This window comes from Podarcis raffonei, chromosome 5, assembly GCF_027172205.1.
Source record: "Podarcis raffonei isolate rPodRaf1 chromosome 5, rPodRaf1.pri, whole genome shotgun sequence".
NCBI classification, from domain to species: domain Eukaryota; kingdom Metazoa; phylum Chordata; class Lepidosauria; order Squamata; family Lacertidae; genus Podarcis; species Podarcis raffonei.
Genome location: NC_070606.1, coordinates 14,463,312 through 14,483,438, shown reverse-complemented (window position 1 = coordinate 14,483,438; position 20,127 = coordinate 14,463,312). Strand labels below are relative to the sequence as shown.

Below are 20,127 nucleotides of genomic sequence, written 5' to 3'. Positions count from 1 at the left end.
CACAACAGCAAATAAAGGACAGTGAGATACATATAGTATAAAATACATTTAGGGTGGGAAAGTTTGTTTTTCTTTGTTTGTTTGATGTCCGTATTATAAGGTTACCAGACGTCCCTGTTTTCTGGGGACAGCCCCCGGATTTACAGATCAGTCCCCATACAAAATCCATTGAAGCTGAAAAGTGTCCCTGGATTCATTGGAAAAAAAATCTGGTAACCTTACGGCCTATTATGCAATAGGTCATCCAGAGAGGAGGGTATATTATTCTAGGGAGAGTGTGTAAAAACCTACTTGTACTTCACCACTGGTTTACATTGTGAAGCAACGCAAAAAGAGATTGCAAGGGGAAAGGATTTTTTATTTCTGTCCAATTTATAAATTGAGGCAAGAACAGGGCTCAGGTTCAAACGGCAACCTGAAGAAGCAGGAGGAATTCCGGCAGTCATGTTCGCAACCTGCATGCAGTTTCTTACACGGCTTTTCAGGGATAAACGTGCAATCATCAGTGGGACAAAGGGGAGGTCTCCGAATTCAAAACCGGAAGATTCTTTTTCCTACATCTCTGACGATCTTCCGAAACCCCCCTATCTGCCAAAAGAAAAAGAAAAAAAGCCAACCACAACAAAAATACAGCTAAAATTCTCTTTACAAAGGCAACGCTGACTCTTCGCTTGTGACTTCTCCTCCAGTGACCTCAGGGGAGATTGCGTGACAGCAGTAATTTGACACTCCCATCAGCATCAGAAGCTGCTAATGAGAGTTCCTCAAACAAAAGTTTATGTAAGTTGCCTTGAACTGAGTCAGCAGCAACCAGGGAGTAGCGGTTTTCACCTTCAGTTCTGCTGGGGAGAGACCTGTAGGCAGCTGAGCTGAATCGGACCGGGAGCTTTTGGGCAGCAAGCAGAACCAAAGAGGTACTGAACCGCTTGGGCATTTGGAAGTAGAGAGGATGCTATGTAATGGCTAGTTTGCCTGTCACTCTTTTCGCCTCACTGCTATCTGCAATTTGTGTTACTTACTTGGGGCTAAGTTTTCAGAGGACTGGGAGTCTGCCGGGCTGCTCTACGGAGAAGGCGGTACTCAACACTAATGTCTCACAACAAATGTAAGAAAGACTGTACAACCTGAAAAAAAGACAAGGCATGTGCTTTTGCAAACCAAGAAAATCTTTAATGGTTTTTAAAAGTCCTTTTTGACACCCCCCCCTTGGATTGGCCTAATGCAGAAGACACGGCTGATCATGAGTTCTTTGTTTGTAACTTGAATTTGCACTCGCATCAGTTTGTAGAGGATGATCCAGTTAAAGGTCTCCTTTTAATCATCTTGACTTCTGAAAGCCTGTCTGTGCTCCTCTCTGCTCTGTGAGTTTTCTTCATAAGTAAAGAAACAGAACGAGGGCAAGATAATATTCAGAATTAATAACAATTTGCAGATTTGTTGTTCCATTAGCTCAGTCAGTAGAGCAGGAGACACTTAATCTCAGGGTCGTGGGTTTGAGCAAAAGATTCCTGGTTTGGACGAGATAATCTTTTTGGTCCCTTCCAACTCTACAATTCTATAATTCCCCAAAGAGTTGCGTCGGGCAGCTTCCAGAAAATACTTAAGATGCTCCTTATTACCCTGGCTTTTGTTTTAGGACTCACCTTAATTTTGTGATTGTAAGTTTTCGGTATTGTGTTTTAACGCTGTAACCTGCCCTGGGACCTCAGGGTGAAAGGCAGGTAATAATAATAAGAATATAGTTCACCTGTATTTTAGGGCCAGGGCCATGGCTCAGTGCTAGAACATCTTCTTTCAATACGTGAGCGTCCAGGTTCGATCCCTGCTGTTTCCAGGTAGAGCCAGGACAGAAAGAACTCCTGCCTAAAATTCTGGAGAGCTCCGGCCAGTTCTAGTGTGTAGACCAGCCTTTGGTCCCCAGGTGTTGTTGTACTACAACTCCCATCGTTCCAAGCCAGCATGCCTAGTGGTCAGGGGTGGTGGGAGTTTTAGTTCAAGAACATGGGATGGGGCAAGGTTGAGAAAGGCTGCTGGGGGCAATATTCAGGTAGGTGGACCAATGAGCCAACTCAGTATCAGGCAGCTTCCAGTAAAGTAGGCTGATATTATTGCTAGACTGCGGTGTGGGATTGTGGCCACAGTGGCAGGATCTGAGGTGGATAGTGGCTTGTGTGAATTCGTATTGGAAGAATGAGTTGATCTGGGGATGTTCTGGCTTGCAGTAAAATTGTCTGCTCAAAGGAAAGTCTCATTGAGTTCCGCAAACCTTATTCTGAATTCAGTGGGGCTTCTGGATAGACATATATGTTTATTATTATTATTATTATTACATAACAAATCTATTGAGCATTAAAACATCCCTAGTTAAATAGACAATTAAAAATGTGTAACAGTTAAAAGAGTGAAAAACAGCTGAAATAATAAAGTTCAGTTCACTGGAATCCGTGTTTTAACAGGTATGTCTTCAGGAGCCCGCAGAATGCCAATACTGATGGGACTCTTGTATTTATCTTATAGGATTGCAGTATCAGAAATGTAAACACTGTATTTCTTCCATTTTCTATTGTCTGTTGTGCAATGAATGGGAACTGCACAGAGGACTGTGCCCGTTGTTTCATTCCTGTTTCAGTACTTTTAACAAGCTCTCGAATTGCTAAGTGAACACCTAGCTCCTATTAGAATACTACATACTGAGCAAAAATGAGGTCAGCTGGTTTGCTTATACAGTGGAATGAAGCTTGATTAGAATTATTCATAAATTTATATCTATACAACCATATCATAAAATATAGATGGCTCAGGTCCAGTTGTCTAGGGCAAAGAATTAGATCTTATCTTCGTGATCCCTGGTCTGTGAAACAGGAAGTGTAATCTCAGTTACAAAACTGCTGTAAGAGAGTACAGGTAACTCAAGCACATCTAACTTGAGCACATTCAGCTTTCCGCCATGCTCAACGCTCATGGGGCATGGCAGCTGCCACTTGGGTAGGTCGCTGAGCTATTGCCCCTTCATTCCAGCCTATCGGCAAGTGGTACTAAGAATACATGCCTTGCCCTGGGCACTGTCAACCCATGCTATGCCACTGGTTTTACGTGCTTAGCAAAAAAAAAAAAAAAAGGATTTAAAAAAGGAAGGAAGGCATCTGGGGGGAAAGACTTTGGCAATCGCCCCCGACATTGAACCCAATGTATTTTGACTATACGCAATTTTGGCTTTACATGCTTTATCCAGAGCGTAACCCCTTCGTAGGTTGAGAGCTGCCTGTATCTCAGTGGGATAACGGGGCCCAATCCACCAGCAGAGAAAGAGCCCAGCTGCCATTTGACTCCTCTGCTCCCTGAATGGTCTCCATCCAAGTGAAAATTATAATAACTATGTCACCTTAAGAAATTGTGCCTGTGCTTGTTTATTTTCTTCTTCCCTCCCAATCCCTTTTTCCTTTTGTGTTGTGTCTGTTATATTTGCAAGCCTGCAGAAAACCCTTATGTAATCTTTCCGTAAAGCCTGGTAGATTTTAGGCATGTTATTTTGGGGATGACGATAATTTGTGCCTTGAAAGTGCTGTAGAAATGACGGGATTCTTAACATTTCTCGGAATCCTCAAAGGGAGTGCTTCAAATCCGCTGTAAAGTGTTCAAAAGCGAATTCAATGCATTTTAATATTTCAGGCAGTGACAGATGGGAACCTTGGAGAAAATCGAAGACTCTGTCAGCGTTGGGCCGATAGAGTTTGACACATGCAGCAACGGTCCAGGAACAACAGCTGTGTCCAACCCTAGGAATGCATCTGCTGGGAATGAACCAGAACGAGGGGGTCCGTTCCTGCGTTCAGTCCCAACCAGAGAATCTCTCCGATCCCCTCGGGGATCAGTGGTGAGTTTCCACAGCATCCAGTATTCCATCAAGCAGTCCCGGGGACCCCTGTGCAAACGGAAAGTGGTGGAGAAGAAAATCCTTCATAACGTCTAGTAAGTGCATGCAATATGCGTCTTAACAGAGAATTTTGGGAGAAGTCATAATACTAATACTAATACTAATACTACTACTAATAATAATTTTTTATGTATACCTCGCCCATCTGGCTGTTTCCCCAGCTACTCTGGGCGGCTTCCAACACAATATTAAAATACAGTAATGTATCAAACAGTACCGTATTTTTTGCTCTATAAGACTCACTTTTTCCCTCCTAAAAAGTAAGGGGAAATGTGTGTGTGTCTTATGGAGCGAATGCAGGCTGCGCAGCTATCCCAGAAGCCAGAACAGCAAGAGGGATTGCTGCTTTCACTGTGCAGCGATCCCTCTTGCTGTTCTGGCTTCTGGGATTCAGAATATTTTTTTTCTTGTTTTCCTCCTCCAAAAACTAGGTGCATCTTATGGTCTGGTGTGTCTTATAGAGCAAAAAATACGGTACTTCATTGAGAGCTCAAGACAATAAATGTATTCAGATAGTAAGTGGAATGGGTGAGCTGAAGTTTTAGGTGCCGTTTGTTTTGGGGAGGGGTTCCCAATATCAATTGTTTAGTTAATGGCACAATTCTGAAAGGATCACTATCTTTGCCGAGATTTTGTGTGCGGAGAAAAAAGCCCAGCCTTAAAGTGCTGGATGTGCCTTTGGGAGTCTCACGTCTACAGCAAGCCAGCTGGGAAGCAGGGTGAAGAGAAAATATGACATAAAGATGGGGAGAATACATTACTGAAGCAGGACCCTCATGTGTGACAGAAACAGGCACCTTTAATAGGTCAAAAAGGAGCATCCAATCCCATTCTTCAGCTCGGCCTCTGCCTATAAACCTGCTGTGATTTAATTCTGTTGTTTTATTTGCTGGAGGAATGTACCACATGTTAGATGTGACATTTCCCTTGGGGAGACTTGAGCTTCCCATCAAGAGAATGGGTTTCTCCCTTCAGGATGCTTGTGCTGGTCCTGGGGGCTAACCGAGAGGCGAGGTCCGAGTCCAGTCCGAGGTCAATGGTGCGGTATGGAGGCTGTCCATCAAAGCTGAAGCTGGGTCCAAGACAGGGAGTCGGGTGAGGGCAGGAACTCTGGCAGGAGAGCAGGACAGGGTGCAGGCAGGAACAGGCTACCAACAATGTTGCTCCCGCAACCTGGGGCTGGGGCTGACTGGCTTTTATCTGCCCTGAGGCACAGGGCAGCCCCGGTCCACAGGTGATTTGCCTCTCCTGGCCTGGAGGTGAGCACTCCTCCTGCAGGAACTTAGTTCCCTCCGCCTCTCTGCCCTGAGCCTCTGCAGCTCAGGAGAGGCTGGAGGGTTACCGGACCCAGAGGCAACCTCAGCTTCCCCTGACGGGGCTGAGAGTGGAGCACCTGCAGGCAATGGGTCCTCCATCACCTCAGGAGCCAGAGCAGACTCAGCTGGTGCCTGCACCTGAGGATCCAGCACAGGTGAGGACCCTTCAGGCTCAAGCCCCAGCCCCGGCTCAGCTGGTTCTGGAGGTGGGGATTCCTGTGCAGGCTGGGATTCCTCAGGTTCAGCCTCCGAGTCCGAATCCCAAGCCATCACAATGCTGCTGCTGCTGCTACTGCTGCTGCTGCCCAGAGCCACTAAATTACTCTGCAAGGTCCACATTATGCAAGTGCCAATCTGATAGCTCAAACAATTATAGGGGCAGGCACATGAAAAGCATCCAAATTTGGAAAACAATAGAGTGTTATGTGCACAAACTTCCTCAAGCCTTGAGAAATTCTAGGGGGATAGCTTTCCTTTCATTTGACTTCCTTTTTAAAGTGAGAAGATTGGAAACCAATAATAATAATAATATTTTATTACTTATACCCCACCCATCTGGCCAGGTTTTCCCAGCCACTCTGGGCAGCTCCCAACAGAGTATTAAAAACACAATAAAACATCAAACATTAAAAACTTCCCTAAACAGAGCTGCCTTCAGATGTCTTCTAAAAGTCAGATACCGTATTTTTCGCTCCATAAGACACAGTTTTTTCCTCCTAAAAATTAAGAGGAAATGTCTTTTTTTTTTTTTGTCTGTACGTCTTATGGAGCGAATGCGTGGTCCCTGGAGCCGAATTGCCCAGGGGCGAAAAGCAGATCATGCTTTTTTATTTTTTTAGAAAGAGGGAAGGAGGTGTTGAAACGAAGCCACTGATCAGCTGATCAGCAAGCGATCGGGAGGGGAGATAAGGGACTCTAGCAATAAAGGAGGCTGCCTGGGAGGGGGGAGGTAAAGACAGTGAACTTGCAAGGAGAGGAGACAGGAAGATTAAAGCAATGAGGAGAGAAATTAGAAGAAGAAGAGGAGCAAAAAACTGCTCCAGCTAAGCAAAGGACACTAAGGTAAACAAGAGGGAAGGGGGTGTTGAAAGGAAGCAGCTGATCGTCAAGCGATCAGGAGGGAGATAAGGGACGCTAGCAATAAAGGAGGCTGCCTGGGAGGGGGGAGGTAAAAGCCTATGGATCCTCAGGATTTTTGAATTGAGTCACCCCAAATTTACCATCAGATTGCATAGCATGTCCATGGCCACAGCCTGCACCAAAAAAATCACACATCCACTGTTTCGTGGGGCCGCAATGGCGCAAAAACTTGGTTACAAAGCACGGATCCACATGGATCCTCAGGATTTTTGCATTGGGCTACCCCAAACTCACCGTCAAATCACATATCATGTATGTGGCCACAGCATGAACCACAAAAATCATACATCCACAGTTTCGTTCAGAATATTTTTTTTCTTGTTTTCCTCCTCTAAAAATTAGGTGCGTCTTATGGAGCAAAAAATCCGGTAAATCCGGCTGTGGGCGGGGCATAGGTTTCTTTGTATATTTCCATACATACGGGCCAGAAACTTGGTATTTTAAAATGGAAGAGGAGGTATTAAGGAATCCAGATTCAACACCAAATATAGGATTTCACAAACACCTGTGGGCCGGTGGAGGAATAAAATTATGAGCAGAATAATAGCAGGTGAACCATTTATATCACCAACAATTCCAGAACGGAAATTTCTGTAACAAAATGTTGGTGTGGCAGAAGACATGGGGAAAGGATCTGATGTCATTATGCCACATAGATCACGCAGAAAACAATTGATAAACTGAACCTCCTTTTTATTCATTTTTACTTCTAGTGGCATCATGAAACCAGGCATGAATGCTATCCTGGGACCAACAGGAAGCGGCAAATCTTCGTGAGTATATCTTAAGGCCAAATGCCAAGTGGTGTGGCAAATCTGTTATCAGAAAGCTTTGATTTTTGGACTATTGTTATTTAATTAGAAGCTACTGGCACATGCTTTGAAGATGGGTGAGGATTTTCCTTTCTCTGTCGAAACCGCTTGCCCAGAAGCCTGTCCCCATCCCCTACTTATGGAATGGAGAGCAGTTTGGGGGAAGAGGATTAAGAAAGAAGAAAGGTCCAGGAAAGAAAGGATTACAAATCTCCCTTCCAGATCCACTTCCTCAGGTTTCAAAGCAAGCCTGTGAAGCTGTGAATTGGCTTTAAAATCCAAATTGCGTATAAATTGTGCTTGAAGAATGCTATTTGAAGTCACATGTAATTGGGGCTGCCATTTGAAAGGGTGCCTCTGCTTTAAACAACTGCATACCCTGCAACATTTCTAAAGTGAAAAAAGGGGTGCCCTATTCCATCATCATCATCATCATTATTACTTACACCCCACCCATCTGACTGGGTTTCCCCAACCTCTCTGGGCAGCTTCCAACATATATAAAAACATAATAAAACATTTAACATTAAAAAAAGCTTCCCTATACAACGCTGCCTTCAAATGGCTCGGGGGTTGGATAACTCCATACCCTCCAACATTTCTCCGATGAAAATAGGGGCGTCCAGAGCCTAGGACTTGCCGATCAGAAGGTTGGCGGTTCGAATCCCCGCGATGGGGTGAGCTCCCGTTGCTCGGTCCCTGCTCCTGCCCACCTAGCAGTTCGAAAGCACATCAAAGTGCAAGTAGATAAATAGGTATCACTCCGGCGGGAAGGTAAACGGCGTTTCCGTGCACTGCTCTGGTTTGCCAGAAGCAGCTTAGTCATGCTGGCCACATGACCCAGAATCTGTACGCCGGCTCCCTCGGCCAATAAAGCGAGATGAGTGCCTCAACCCCAGAGTCGGTCACAACTGGACCTAATGGTCAGGGGTCCCTTTACCTTTAAGGAAAAGCTGGACATTCCAGGATCAAATCAGAAACTGGGACGGCATCTGTAAATCCAGGACTGTCCCTGAAAAATAGGGACAGTGGACAAAAAAGAAAATGAGGCTTTTCTCAGCCTGCAGATACAGTGATGGCAGCACCAACACAGCTGCTGAATTTCTTCTTATCGTGCAGTAATGGCGCAAAAGGAGCCCTGCCAGACCAAAGTATTGGCACCATTCATAGCAATAATCCACTACAGTGGTACCTTGGTTTACAACCATAATGCGTCCAGGAAGTCTGTTTGTAAACCAAAACAGGTTGCAACCCAAGGCACGCTTTCTCCAGTGGGGCCTCCAAAAAAAGATTGTTCGTAATCAGAAAAAATGGGTTGTAATGCAAGAAAAGGTTGCAAACCGGGGCATGCGCTTCCGGGTTTGACGTGTTTGTAATCCAAAACGTATGCAAACCAAGACGTATGCAAACCAAGGTACTATTGTAATAACCTGTTTCTCCAATGTTCCATTTAAGAGCATCATTTGCTTGCTTTCCAATGGGCTTCCTTAGTACAAGATTTGAATTCCTCATTAGTTCGTTTTATATGAAATTTTTTTTTTTGCTTCTCAGTGTTTTTAGAGTGAGAATGTCTCTTCTAGAGCTGGTTAGTAATAACACAGTCCTCAGAGTTTGGGTCCAGAAAAAGACCTCGCTGTGTTGTTCATTACAGTGGTACCTCGCAAGACGAATGCCTCGCAAGACGAAAAACGTGCAAGACGAAAGAGTTTTCCGTTTTTTGAGTCGTTCCGCAAGACGAATTTCCCTATGGGCTTGCTTCGTAAGACGAAACATCTTGCGAGTTCTTGCGAGTTTGTTTCCTTTTTCTTAAAGCCGCTAAGCCGTTAATAGCTGCTAAGCCGCTAATAGCCGCTAAGCCGCTAATAGCCGTGCTTCGCAAGACGAAAAAACCGCAAGACGAAGAGACTCGTGGAATGGATTAATTTCGTCTTGCGAGGCACCACTGTATTATCCCTGTTGGAAATCGTAGTCTCAAAAGCAGGAGGACTTGACAGAACATTTTACCATCTCTAGCCACCTAGAGACACGGGTGGCGCTGTGGTCTAAACCACTGAGCCTCTTGGGCTTCCCGATCAGAAGGTTGGCGGTTCGAATCCCCGCAACGGGGTGAGCTCCCGTTGCTCAGTCCCAGCTCCTGCCAACCTAGCAGTTCAAAAGCACGCCAGTGCAAGTAGATAAATAGGTACCACTGTGGCGGGAAGGTAAATGGCGTTTCCGTGCATTGCTCTGGTTCGCCAGAAGCGGCTTAGTCATACTGGCCACATGACCTGGAAAAACTGTCTGTAGACAAACGCCGGCTCCCTTGGCCTGTAAAGTGAGGTGAGCGTCGCAACCCCAGAGTCGTCTGCAACTGAACAACTGTTGCATCCTTTACTTTTAGCCTCCTAGATGTTTTGGCTGCCCGAAAAGATCCTGCCGGCTTGTCAGGGGATGTTCTCATAGATGGTGTCCCACAACCTCCCAATTTCAAGTGCATCTCAGGATATGTAGTTCAGGTGAGTGTCTCAGCCTTTTGAATTTTGATTCTGCTATATCTGTTTCCCCCGCCACCCCAGTTCTTGGGGTGATAAGCACGCATCCGCACGACACAGTCAAAGCACTATCATACCACTTCAGATAGCCGTGGCTTCCCCCCAAAGAATCCTGGGAACTAGAGTTGCTGAGAGTTTTGAGACTCTTCTTCCTACTCACAGAACTACAATTCCCAGAGTTCCCTTGGAAGAAGGACTGACTGTTAAACCACTTTGAGAACTGTAGGTCTGTGAGGGGAATAAGGGCCTCCTAACTGTTATGACTAAAGTTTTTGTGGGCAGAAACTGGAAAGTGCTAGAAAATTCTGGAAGATTCTAGAAGGTTCATTTCTGATGCAAATATTGTTTTGACTATCTCAAGGTCACACTGAGCCAGGAGAGAGAAATTCCTGCACTCAGCGAACTGCTCTCTATCACTCTCTCTAACTTTCATTTGTACCTTGTGTGTCTGAAGTTTTTTGTAACAAGCTTTTGCCTTTTAGGGCAGTGGTACCTTGGTTCTCAAGCTTTATCCGTTCCGGAAGTCTGTTCCAAAACCAAAGCGTTCCAAAACCAAGGCATGCTTTCCCATAGAAAGTAATGCAAAATGGATTAATCTGTTCCAGACTTTTAAAAACCACCCCTAAAACAGCAATTTAAGATGGATTTTACTATCTAACGAGACCATTGATCCATAAAATGAAAGCAATAAACAATGTACTGCAGTCACACAATCAATCAATCAGTAGCTGAACTGGGTCCCACACAGTCACCAAAACAAAACAAAACAAAACGAGTCGCAAAAACACAAAATAAATAGCAAAAACAGACAGACCTCAGCGTAACACTGAAAACGGAAGTGTGGCACTCAAAACAGAGCATGTTCAGCTTTCGGAAAAAGTTTGCAAACCGGAACACTTACTTCCGGGTTTGCAGTGTTTGGGTTCCAAGTTGTTTGAGTACCAAGGCATTTGAGAGCCAAGGTACCACTGTAAAAGTTTTTTCTTTTGGACCTTTGACTCTGCGTGGTCTTTTTTTATTTACTGCAAGACTCTGTCCGTCAATAGCAACCTTAACAAACAACAGCTCCCAGGATTCTGAGGGGGAAGCCATGGCTGTTTAACATGGTATGGTGCTGCTTTGAATTTATAGGGCAGATGGGGCCTAAACAGAGAGTAGACCCATTAAAATTAAGGGGCTTTCTTGAAGTAAGAGTCAGCTGCTAGTCCATTCAGTTTCTGCACCTGGAATGGCAGGGCGGAGGGAAGGATATTCCTTTGCATGTGCTTTCTTACAGTCAAAATATTCTGCTTTCAGGATGATGTTGTCATGGGAACAATGACAGTGAGGGAGAATCTGCTCTTTTCAGCAGCCTTGCGGCTTCCGAACACTATCAGCTTTCAGGAGAAGGAAGAGCGTGTGGTCCAGATTATCAATGAGCTGGGGCTGAGCAAAGTGGCTGATACTAAGGTGAGCACATCTTGGGGGTAATTTAAAAGGTTTTGCTGATATTCCCATAGCTGTTAGCACAAACCTAGTGTTAATAGTGTGGCCACCCCCTGGGACACGGGTGGCACTGCGGGTTAAACCACAGAGCCTAGGACTTGCCGATCAGAAGGTTGGCAGTTCGAATCCGCGCAATGGGGTGAGCTCCCGTCGCTCGGTCCCTGCTCCTGCCAACCTAGCAGTTCGAAAGCACGTCAAAGTGCAAGTAGATAAATAGGTACCGCTCCGAAGGAAAGGTAAACGGTGTTTCCGTGCGCTGCTCTGGTTCGCCAGAAGCGGCTTAGTCATGCCGGCCACATGACCCGGAAGCTGTACGCCGGCTCCCACGGCCAATAAAGCAAGATGAGCGCTGCAACCCCAGAGTCGGTCACGACTGGACCTAATGGTCAGGGGTCCCTTTACCTTTACCCACCCCATGTTAGAGAGAGAGGTTTGGAAGAAATATCTTTACTCCCTTGTAGCAGAGTTAGCACAGTGGTGATTGCTCAATGCACCTTAAAACTTGGTTAGATTTACTTATGCCTTCATCCACCTTTAAACAACTGTTACCCACAAAATACTTAGGTTAGAATAAATCACAGACACTTAGCTTTCCATATAAGTGAAGCTATCTATTCACAGAGTTTTTGCAGAAGTTACAGCAAACAAGTCTCTATCTGCTGGTAGCGAAACAAAGATGAACAAATAACTTAAAAAGAAAATGATTTGGTTTCCTTACAAAAAGGATCGTGCAATCTTTGGGTTGGAAAAGATGCAGGCTGTAAAATCTCCCTTTTAGAGAGATTTTATACACTTGAGCTGGGAACCATTCCACAGGGCTTCTTGCTTGTTCCAGGAAGCACAAAGAAAAAGGGGTTGGGACAGAAGCTGCTTTCATGCACACAGGTGTCAGTCAGTAACTGTATAGCTTTCTAACTTCTCAGCTTGAATACCAAGCTGAGAGGTGTTTTTCCGGTGTCTGATGCACGCTTGGTATGCCTAAATTAATTTTTTTGCAGGTAGGAACTGAATTGATTCGAGGCGTGTCTGGGGGAGAACGGAAAAGGACTAATATAGCAATGGAACTGATCACCGAACCACCAGTGCTGTTCCTTGATGAACCCACTACAGGCCTCGATGCCAGCACTGCCAATGCTGTTCTCCTCCTGCTAAAGAGGTAAGAAGCGCTATCCCTTCTGGAAACCCTTGAAAGTGCTTGAGGATAATAATAATAATAATAATAATAATAATAATAATAATAATAATAGTTTTCATTATGAAACAATTTTTCAAAATTGTTTTTTCAGGTCTTTGGGCCATAATAAATAATGTGTGAATACAGTGGTACCTCGGGTTAAGTACTTAATTCGTTCTGGAGGTCCGTTCTTAACCTGAAACTGTTCTTAACCTGAAGCACCACTTTAGCTAATGGGGCCTCCTGCTGCTGCCGCCGTGCCGCCAGAGCACGATTTCTGTTCTCATCCTGAAGCAAAGTTCTTAACCTGAAGCACTATTCTGGGTTAGCAGAGTCTGTAACCTGAAGCGTATGTAACCCGAGGTACCACTGTAATAATAATACAGTCATACCTCAGGTTACAGATGCTTCAGGTTGTGTTTTTTCGGGTTACAGACCCGCCGAAACCCAGAAGTACCGAAACGGGTTACTTCCGGGTTTTGGCAGTCACACTTGCGCAGAAGTGCAACCTGCGCGTGCACAGATGTGGTGCTGCAGGTTGCAAACGTGCCTCCCGCACAGATCACATTTGCAACCTGAGCGTCCACCGTAGTTTTGATTATGAAACAATTTTTCAGAATTGTTTTTGCGGGTCTTTGGGCCATAATAATGTGTGTGTAATAATAATAATAATAATAATAATAATAATAATAATAATAATAGCAATGCCACATATATATATATATATATATATATATATATATATATATATCCTACCATACCCTCCAAAATTTCTCCAATGAAAATAGGGACTCCCAGTGCTGTTTTTCTAGACAAAGAGGTGCCAGAACTCACTATGAACGCCTCTTTTGTTCTCTTAGAGTGGCAATGGCGCTCACCTGAGAGGTGCCGGAACTGTGTTCCGGCGAGTCCCGACTGGGAAAAAAATCCCTCGGGAAATCATTTCTCCAATGAAAATAGGAACATCCTATTCCAGGATCAAATTCCAGGATCAAATCGGACACCGGGACGGCTTCTGCAAATCTGTGACTGTCCCTGGGAAATAGGGAAATAGGGACACCTGCAGGGTCTGCAGTGATGGACCAATATATTTATTTCTACCCTGCCTTTCTGCCATCATTGTCCTCAGATTCACAGAGGATAAAGGCCATCTGTGGCACCAAGCATGATGCATATTTTCTACCCTCCACTGTCAGAATACCAGCTGCTGGAGAGGAGAAAGAGATTGTGCTCAGGTCCTGGTCATGGACTCCCCATAGACACCTGGTTGGCCACTGTAAGAACATGATTCTGAACCGAATGGGTGTCTGGTCTCATGCAGCAGTGATTTCCTTGTGATCTTAAGGGGCTGTACATCGGGTCCTCTAGGTTAGGCACCCCCAAACTCAGCCTTCAAAATGTTTTGTGACTACAATTCCCACCATCCCTGACCACTGGCCCTGTTATAATAATAATAATAATAATTTATAATTTATACCCTGCCTATCTGGCTGAGTTTCCCCAGCCACTCTGGGCGGCTTCCAATCAAGTGTTAAAAACAATACAGCACCAAATATTAAAAACTTCCCTAAACAGGGCTGCCTTCAGGTGTCTTTTTAAAAAAAGATAGCTGCTTATTTCCTTCACATCTGAAGGGAGGGCGTTCCACAGGGCGGGCACCACCACCGAGAAGGCCCTCTGTCTGGTTCCCTGTAACCTCACTTCTCGCAATGAGGGAACCGCCAGAAGGCCCCTCGGTGCCGGATCTCAGTGTCCAGGCTGAACGATGGGGGTGGAGACGCTCCTTCAGGTATAGAGGGCTGAGGCCGTTTACGACTTTAAAGGTCAGCACCAACACTTTGAATTGTGCTCGGAAACGTACTGGGAGCCAATGCAGATCTCTCAGGACCGGTGTTATGTGGTCTCGGCGGCCACTCCCAGTCACCAGTCTAGCTGCCGCATTCTGGATTAATTGCAGTTTCCGGGTCACCTTCAAAGGTAGCCCCACGTAGAGCGCATTGCAGTAGTCCAAGCGGGAGATAACTAGAGCATGCACCACTCTGGTGGGACAGTCCACAGGCAGGTAGGGTCTCAGCCTGCGTACCAGGTGGAGCTGGTGGACAGCCGCCCTGGACACAGAATTTACCTGCGCCTCCATGGACAGCTGTGAGTCCAAAACGACTCCCAGGCTGCGCACCTGGTCCTTCAGGGGCACAGTTACCTCATTCAGGACCAGGGAATCCCCCACATCCGCCCGCCCCCTGTCCCCCCAAAATAGTACTTCAGTCTTGTCAGGATTCAACCTCAATCTGTTAGCCGCCATCCATCCACCAACCGCCTCCAGGCACTCACACAGGACCTTCACCGCCTTCACTGGTTCTGATTTAAAAGAGAGGTAGAGCTGGGTATCTAGGGATGATGGGAGTTGTAGTCCCAAAACATCTGGAGGGCCGAGTTTGGGGATGTTGCCCTAGGTGGTCGGCCATCCAGGCATTGAGAAACCCAACCTTGCTTAGCTTTAGAAAGGCGGCAGCATCCTGTTTGTAAATTTAAGGCCTGGGGGCAGACTTGCGCGGTTTTTGCATTTTTGCCATCGTCCTACCTCATCAAGAGAGCTAAAACTTAAAAGGTGCGGCTTTTCATCCTAGGCTCTCCAGAAGAGGTAGAACCATCATTTTCTCCATCCACCAACCTCGCTATTCCATCTTCAAGCTGTTCGATAGCTTGACGTTACTGGCTTTGGGGAAGGTACTCTATCATGGACCCGCAAAGGAAGCCCTGGGGTATTTCCAGTCTATTGGTAAGTTAACTCTTATTATTGTTAGTTTCTGTTTCTCACTGGGCAACTGATGGGAGTCACAGGACTCTGTTTACATTCCAGAGACCTTGCAGTCTCACGGGAAAGGGAGACGGGATGTGACGTTAGTGGCTTCCTGTTTCCTTTGTTCCTTTGTTCAGTTGCTCTCTGCTTTCAAAGAGAGAGGATGTATATTTCTTAGCTGTCTGCATAGTAAGAAATAAAACTCTATACAATGTAGCCAAACCTCTCGCCTCTTCCCTGTGCTGGGAACCCTGCTGGATAGAATGTGCTTGAGGCCTTATCATCATCATCATCATCATCATCATCAAACCTTTATTGCATTAGCATACAGCCATAGCAGGATAAGACAAAAATGCTAGAGAGAAGCAACCTAACAAAATTCAAAACGATATTACTGGCATTGTGACATTTAAATTACCCTAAAACAATAATGTAAAAATTTAGTTGCCAGCGCCGGGAATCTAAAATGCGTATGTATATAAAACATATAATGGCCCCAAAATAGGCTCGGCACATTAGGTTAAAAAGGTAGTACAAAGAATTAAAACAGGTCCAGGTCTGGGACACACTACCCAGTCAGTGTAGCCCTGAGTTTCAAAGCCTGCACTATAAAGATTGCCACCCCACGTGAAATTTGGGGATTTGAGGCCTTATCAAAGGCTCAGGCCATTAAACATGTCGGAGGCGATTTCAAAGGCTCAGCTCGGAGGAAGATGAGGCCTTATCGGCTTGGCCGAGTGGAGATTCCGACAGTTATTATAGGAGTTTGTAGGCGCGGGAATGTCAGCAAAACTCACCAGAGCAGGGATTACAAAACTCAAAGGGTTCCCTGAAGCTTTTGTAGACAACTGAGAGATGCCAATGGCACACAGATTTCATGTCAAGATCAAGATTCGCCTCAGAGACCCTAGCAGAGAGACTTCTGGGACTGTCTCTGTCTCTCTTTTTTATTTTAAATAATTTTTATTGATTTTAACATATAAATTATAAAATGTACCACAAAACTTATCACTAATACAATCTTTTTAGACTTCCATCAGCACCTCTGATGATCCACCGTTTTAACCACTTCTTATGCATTTCTTAGCTTTATATTGCCTTTACATCTCTTAACAAATCATCCTCCCCCTTCTCCATTTTTGCAATACTCCCAATAATACTCCAAACAAAACTTCTTGCAAACCTACAAACGTCGTCTGATCTTCGCAAATACTTTTCAAATAGTCCGTCAATTTACTCCAGTCTTCCGTGAATTTCTGGTTCCGACGGTTTCAAATCCTTCCTGTTAGTTTATCTAGTTCTGCATAGTCCATTAACTTCATCCTCCATTCTTCAATCAACGGTAATTCTTCTTGCTTCCATTTTTGGGCCAGTAATATTCTTGCTGCTGTTATTGCATATAAAAAGAGCTTACATTCCTTTCTATTTATATCACTCCCCACAATGCCCAGTAAAAATGCTTCTGGTTTCTTTATAAAGGTATATTTCAACATTTTTTTCCATCTCATTATATATCAGGGACTGTCTCTGTCTCAGCTGCTTGGGCTGACAGTGGACGCTTCCAGACAAGCCTTTTAATGGCCAATTGCCATGTCTCCTTTACATAATTGTATGGGGATTCCAGGAAATAGCACGAGCCAATTGGAATTCTTCCATTCTCTCCCTTCCCGCCACTGCTTCCTCCGTCTTTCTTCTTGCCACGAAAAAACCCTGAAGGAGGGAAAGAGCATGATAGCAGTTCCATCTCTTTGCAGGTGTGAACAGGATAAATTATGATGAAGGCATAGTGAGAGTTGCCCCCAGGGAAGGAGGCTGTCGTGTTGGGGATTGCCCTCTCTGTTGTTAGTACAGTGGTACCTCAGGTTAAGTACTTAATTCGTTCCGGAGGTCTGTTCTTAACATGAAACTGTTCTTAACCTGAAGCACCACTTTAGCTAATGGGGCCTCCTGCTGCTGCCGCCGTGCCGCCAGAGCACAATTTCTGTTCTTATCCTGAAGCAAAGTTCTTAACCTGAAGCACTATTTCTGGGTTAGCGGAGTCTGTAACCTGAAGCGTATGTGACCTGAGGTACCACTGTACAGTCATACCTCGGGTTACAGATGCTTCAGGTTGCGCTTTTTTGAGTTACGGACCGCCGAAAACCGGAAGTACTGGAATGGTTTACTGTGGCTGCGCATGTGCAGAAGCGCTAAATCGCGCTTTGTGCATGCGCAGACATGCCGAATCACAACCCACATGTGCGCAGACGTGCGGCTGTGGGTTGTGAACACTGTGGGTTGCGAACATGCATCCCACACGGATCACGTTCACAACCCAAGCATCCACTTTAGCGCTGAACACACACACACAAAATTTGAATCCAAATGTACAGGATTGTTTCACCTTGCTTTTGTTCCTCTGGTGTCAAAATTAAGCATAGAATCATAGAGTTGTAGCGTTGGAAGGGACCCCTAGGGCAGTGATGGCGAACCTTTTAGAGACTGAGTGCCCAAGTTGCAACCCAAAACCCACTTATTTATTGCAAAGTGCCAATTTCACCTGAATTGGGGCATAATCTGCAGTAGCTTCCACTTCTCTGGCTCCTATTTAGCCCCTAAGAAAGAAGGACCTGGTTAACATATTGCATTGTATCTGGGGAATTTGTGTGAAGTCTAGGCAAGCTCTCTGCATTGAAAGAGAAGATGCATATAGATCTTTTTGCCGTTCATTAACCCAACAATTCTGGGACGCGGGTGGCGCTGTGGGTAAAAGCCTCAGCGCCTAGGGCTTGCCAATCGAAAGGTCGGCGGTTCGAATCCCCACGGCAGGGTGCGCTCCCGTTGCTCGGTCCCAGCGCCTGCCAACCTAGCAGTTCGAAAGCACCCCCGGGTGCAAGTAGATAAATAGGGACCGCTTACTGGCGGGAAGGTAAACGGCGTTTCTGTGTGCGGCTCTGGCTCGCCAGATGCAGCTTTGTCACGCTGGCCACGTGACCCGGAAGTGTCTCCGGACAGCGCTGGCCCCTGGCCTCTTAAGTGAGATGGGCGCACAACCCCAGAGTCTGTCAAGACTGGCCCGTACGGGCAGGGGTACCTTTACCTTTTAACCCAACAATTAGAGGGACGCGGGTGGTGCTGTGGTCTAAACCACAGAGCCTAGGACTTGCCGATCAGAAGGTCGGCGGTTTGAATCCCCGCGATGGGGTGAGCTCCTGTTGCTCGGTCCCTGCTCCTGCCAAAGTATTGGAGTCTCAGCTTCAGGATCTGTCCTTCCAGTGAGCACTCAGGGCTGATTTCCTTCAGAATGGATTGGTTTGATCTTCTTGCAGTCCATGGGACTCTCAAGAGCCTCCTCCATCAACCCTTATATAGACATTTTTAATTCCCTGCCCTGGAGCTCCATACATCATACCTACATCACAGAAAGAAAGCTGTTTATCTACAGCAGAAATCTGTTTATCTCGTCTGACAGGTTACCTGTTTAATGGTCACTTGATTAGATTGCCTGGGGAGCCTGGCCAGTCTTTTGTAATGATAAATACTTAGTTCCTGAGCCAGGTCACAGGTTCACACCCTATTCATATCTTAAATGTGCCCTTGAGACAGGATTTGTGAAGGAAAAGACAATGGGGAGGCTTTTCCATTTTCCTTTGACTTTGCATAGAAAACATCTGGTCAGTTTGGGAATCAAAAATGGTTTCAGGTCGGTCTTCCTGTGCTGATCTATGTACCTGCTTTGTTGGTACACTTATGAACATTTATTTTTTTTTTATTTTTGAAAATATTTATTAAGATTTTACAAAACATATATCACATATAACCAAACGAGAACATCAACAACAAACAAAAAATACACACTTAACAAGAAAAAGAAAAGAAGGGAAAAAAAAAGAAGAATTCCACTTTTTAAATTTCAAAAATCCATATCCCTCTTTCCTGACCTCCTCACATCCCCCTTTTTTGTATTCCTCTTTATTCCGTCAAATTCAGCAAATTCTAACCCTTTTTCCAAACTCGTTTATAATTATATATTTCCAGTTATTATGTCTCTAATTTCCCTTATCTTGAACCCTTGCACCACCTTATATACTTTGACATAATATTATTCTAGTCATACCCCCTCCTTATTAAAATTCCTCTTTTCATAACTCTTTTAACCATATCCCAAATGCCATGTTACCTTCACATCCCACATCATTTTAACACTCAAACATTTTACAATATTTTTGTAGATAGTTCTTAAACTTTCTCCAATCCTCTTCCATCAATTCTTCTCCCTGCACTTATGAACATTTAACATATATCTAAGACCTCAAAATTCCTATCACAGGATAAATAATCATAGAAAAAGAGGCACGCACACGTCAGCTTCCATAGCACACTTAGATATTGAGCCTCACTTGTGTGTTAAGGTGTGGTTTATATGGGTTGAAGACAACTCCCTATTCCATTCTTAAGTAAAGAAGTTGGGTTTCCAGGATACAAGTCTGGGGCTTAAGAGTTGTGGCATTGTTTCTCAGCTCTGAGTAACAGTTTTTATTTATTTATTCATTATTAGAACTACAATTTATTACCTGTTGTTTACTCCAAGGTTCCGGGGCAGGTAACAAGGGAAACATATGGTGTTAGTCTCGTTCATACCTGTGTTTAAAACCAATTTGCTTAGACGTCTCATTTGTTACATAAATGTGCTCTGGAACGCAGCTGTGGTGACATCGTCACCTGTGTTGTTGGGGAAAGACCACTCCCATTGAGGTAAAATACCGTATTTTTTCGCTCTATAAGACGCACCAGACCACAAGTCGCACCTAGTCTTTGGAGGAGGAAAACAAGAAAAAAAATATTCTGAATCTCAGAAGCCAGAACAGCAGGAGGGATCGCTGCACAGTGAAAGCAGAAATCCCTCTTGCTGTTCTGGCTTCTGGGATAGCTGCGCAGCCTACATTCGCTCCATAA

The 20,127-nt window shown here is 44.9% G+C and overlaps 1 protein-coding gene and 1 long non-coding RNA gene across 3 annotated transcripts in view; one reads left to right on the top strand and one right to left on the bottom strand.

Moving 5' to 3' along the window:
• Window positions 1–337: 337 nt before the first annotated feature.
• On the bottom strand, window positions 338–1,078 carry LOC128413667 (uncharacterized). Its single transcript, XR_008330395.1, has 2 exons — window positions 1,020–1,078; window positions 338–588 (listed from the first exon to the last, which is right to left on the bottom strand). It is a non-coding gene; the product is annotated as an uncharacterized LOC128413667 (long non-coding RNA).
• The window catches only part of LOC128413665 (broad substrate specificity ATP-binding cassette transporter ABCG2-like), a 38,428-nt gene continuing 18,972 nt past the window's right edge, over window positions 672–20,127 (top strand). Inside the window, exons 1-7 of one of the 2 annotated variants that reach the window (XM_053387930.1) lie at window positions 672–780; window positions 3,670–3,969; window positions 7,104–7,163; window positions 9,583–9,697; window positions 11,030–11,182; window positions 12,217–12,374; window positions 15,020–15,171. In XM_053387930.1, the coding sequence (XP_053243905.1) occupies window positions 3,680–3,969; window positions 7,104–7,163; window positions 9,583–9,697; window positions 11,030–11,182; window positions 12,217–12,374; window positions 15,020–15,171 (928 nt within the window). In that variant the 5' untranslated portion in view covers window positions 672–780; window positions 3,670–3,679. The other variant, XM_053387929.1, reaches the window with a different exon arrangement.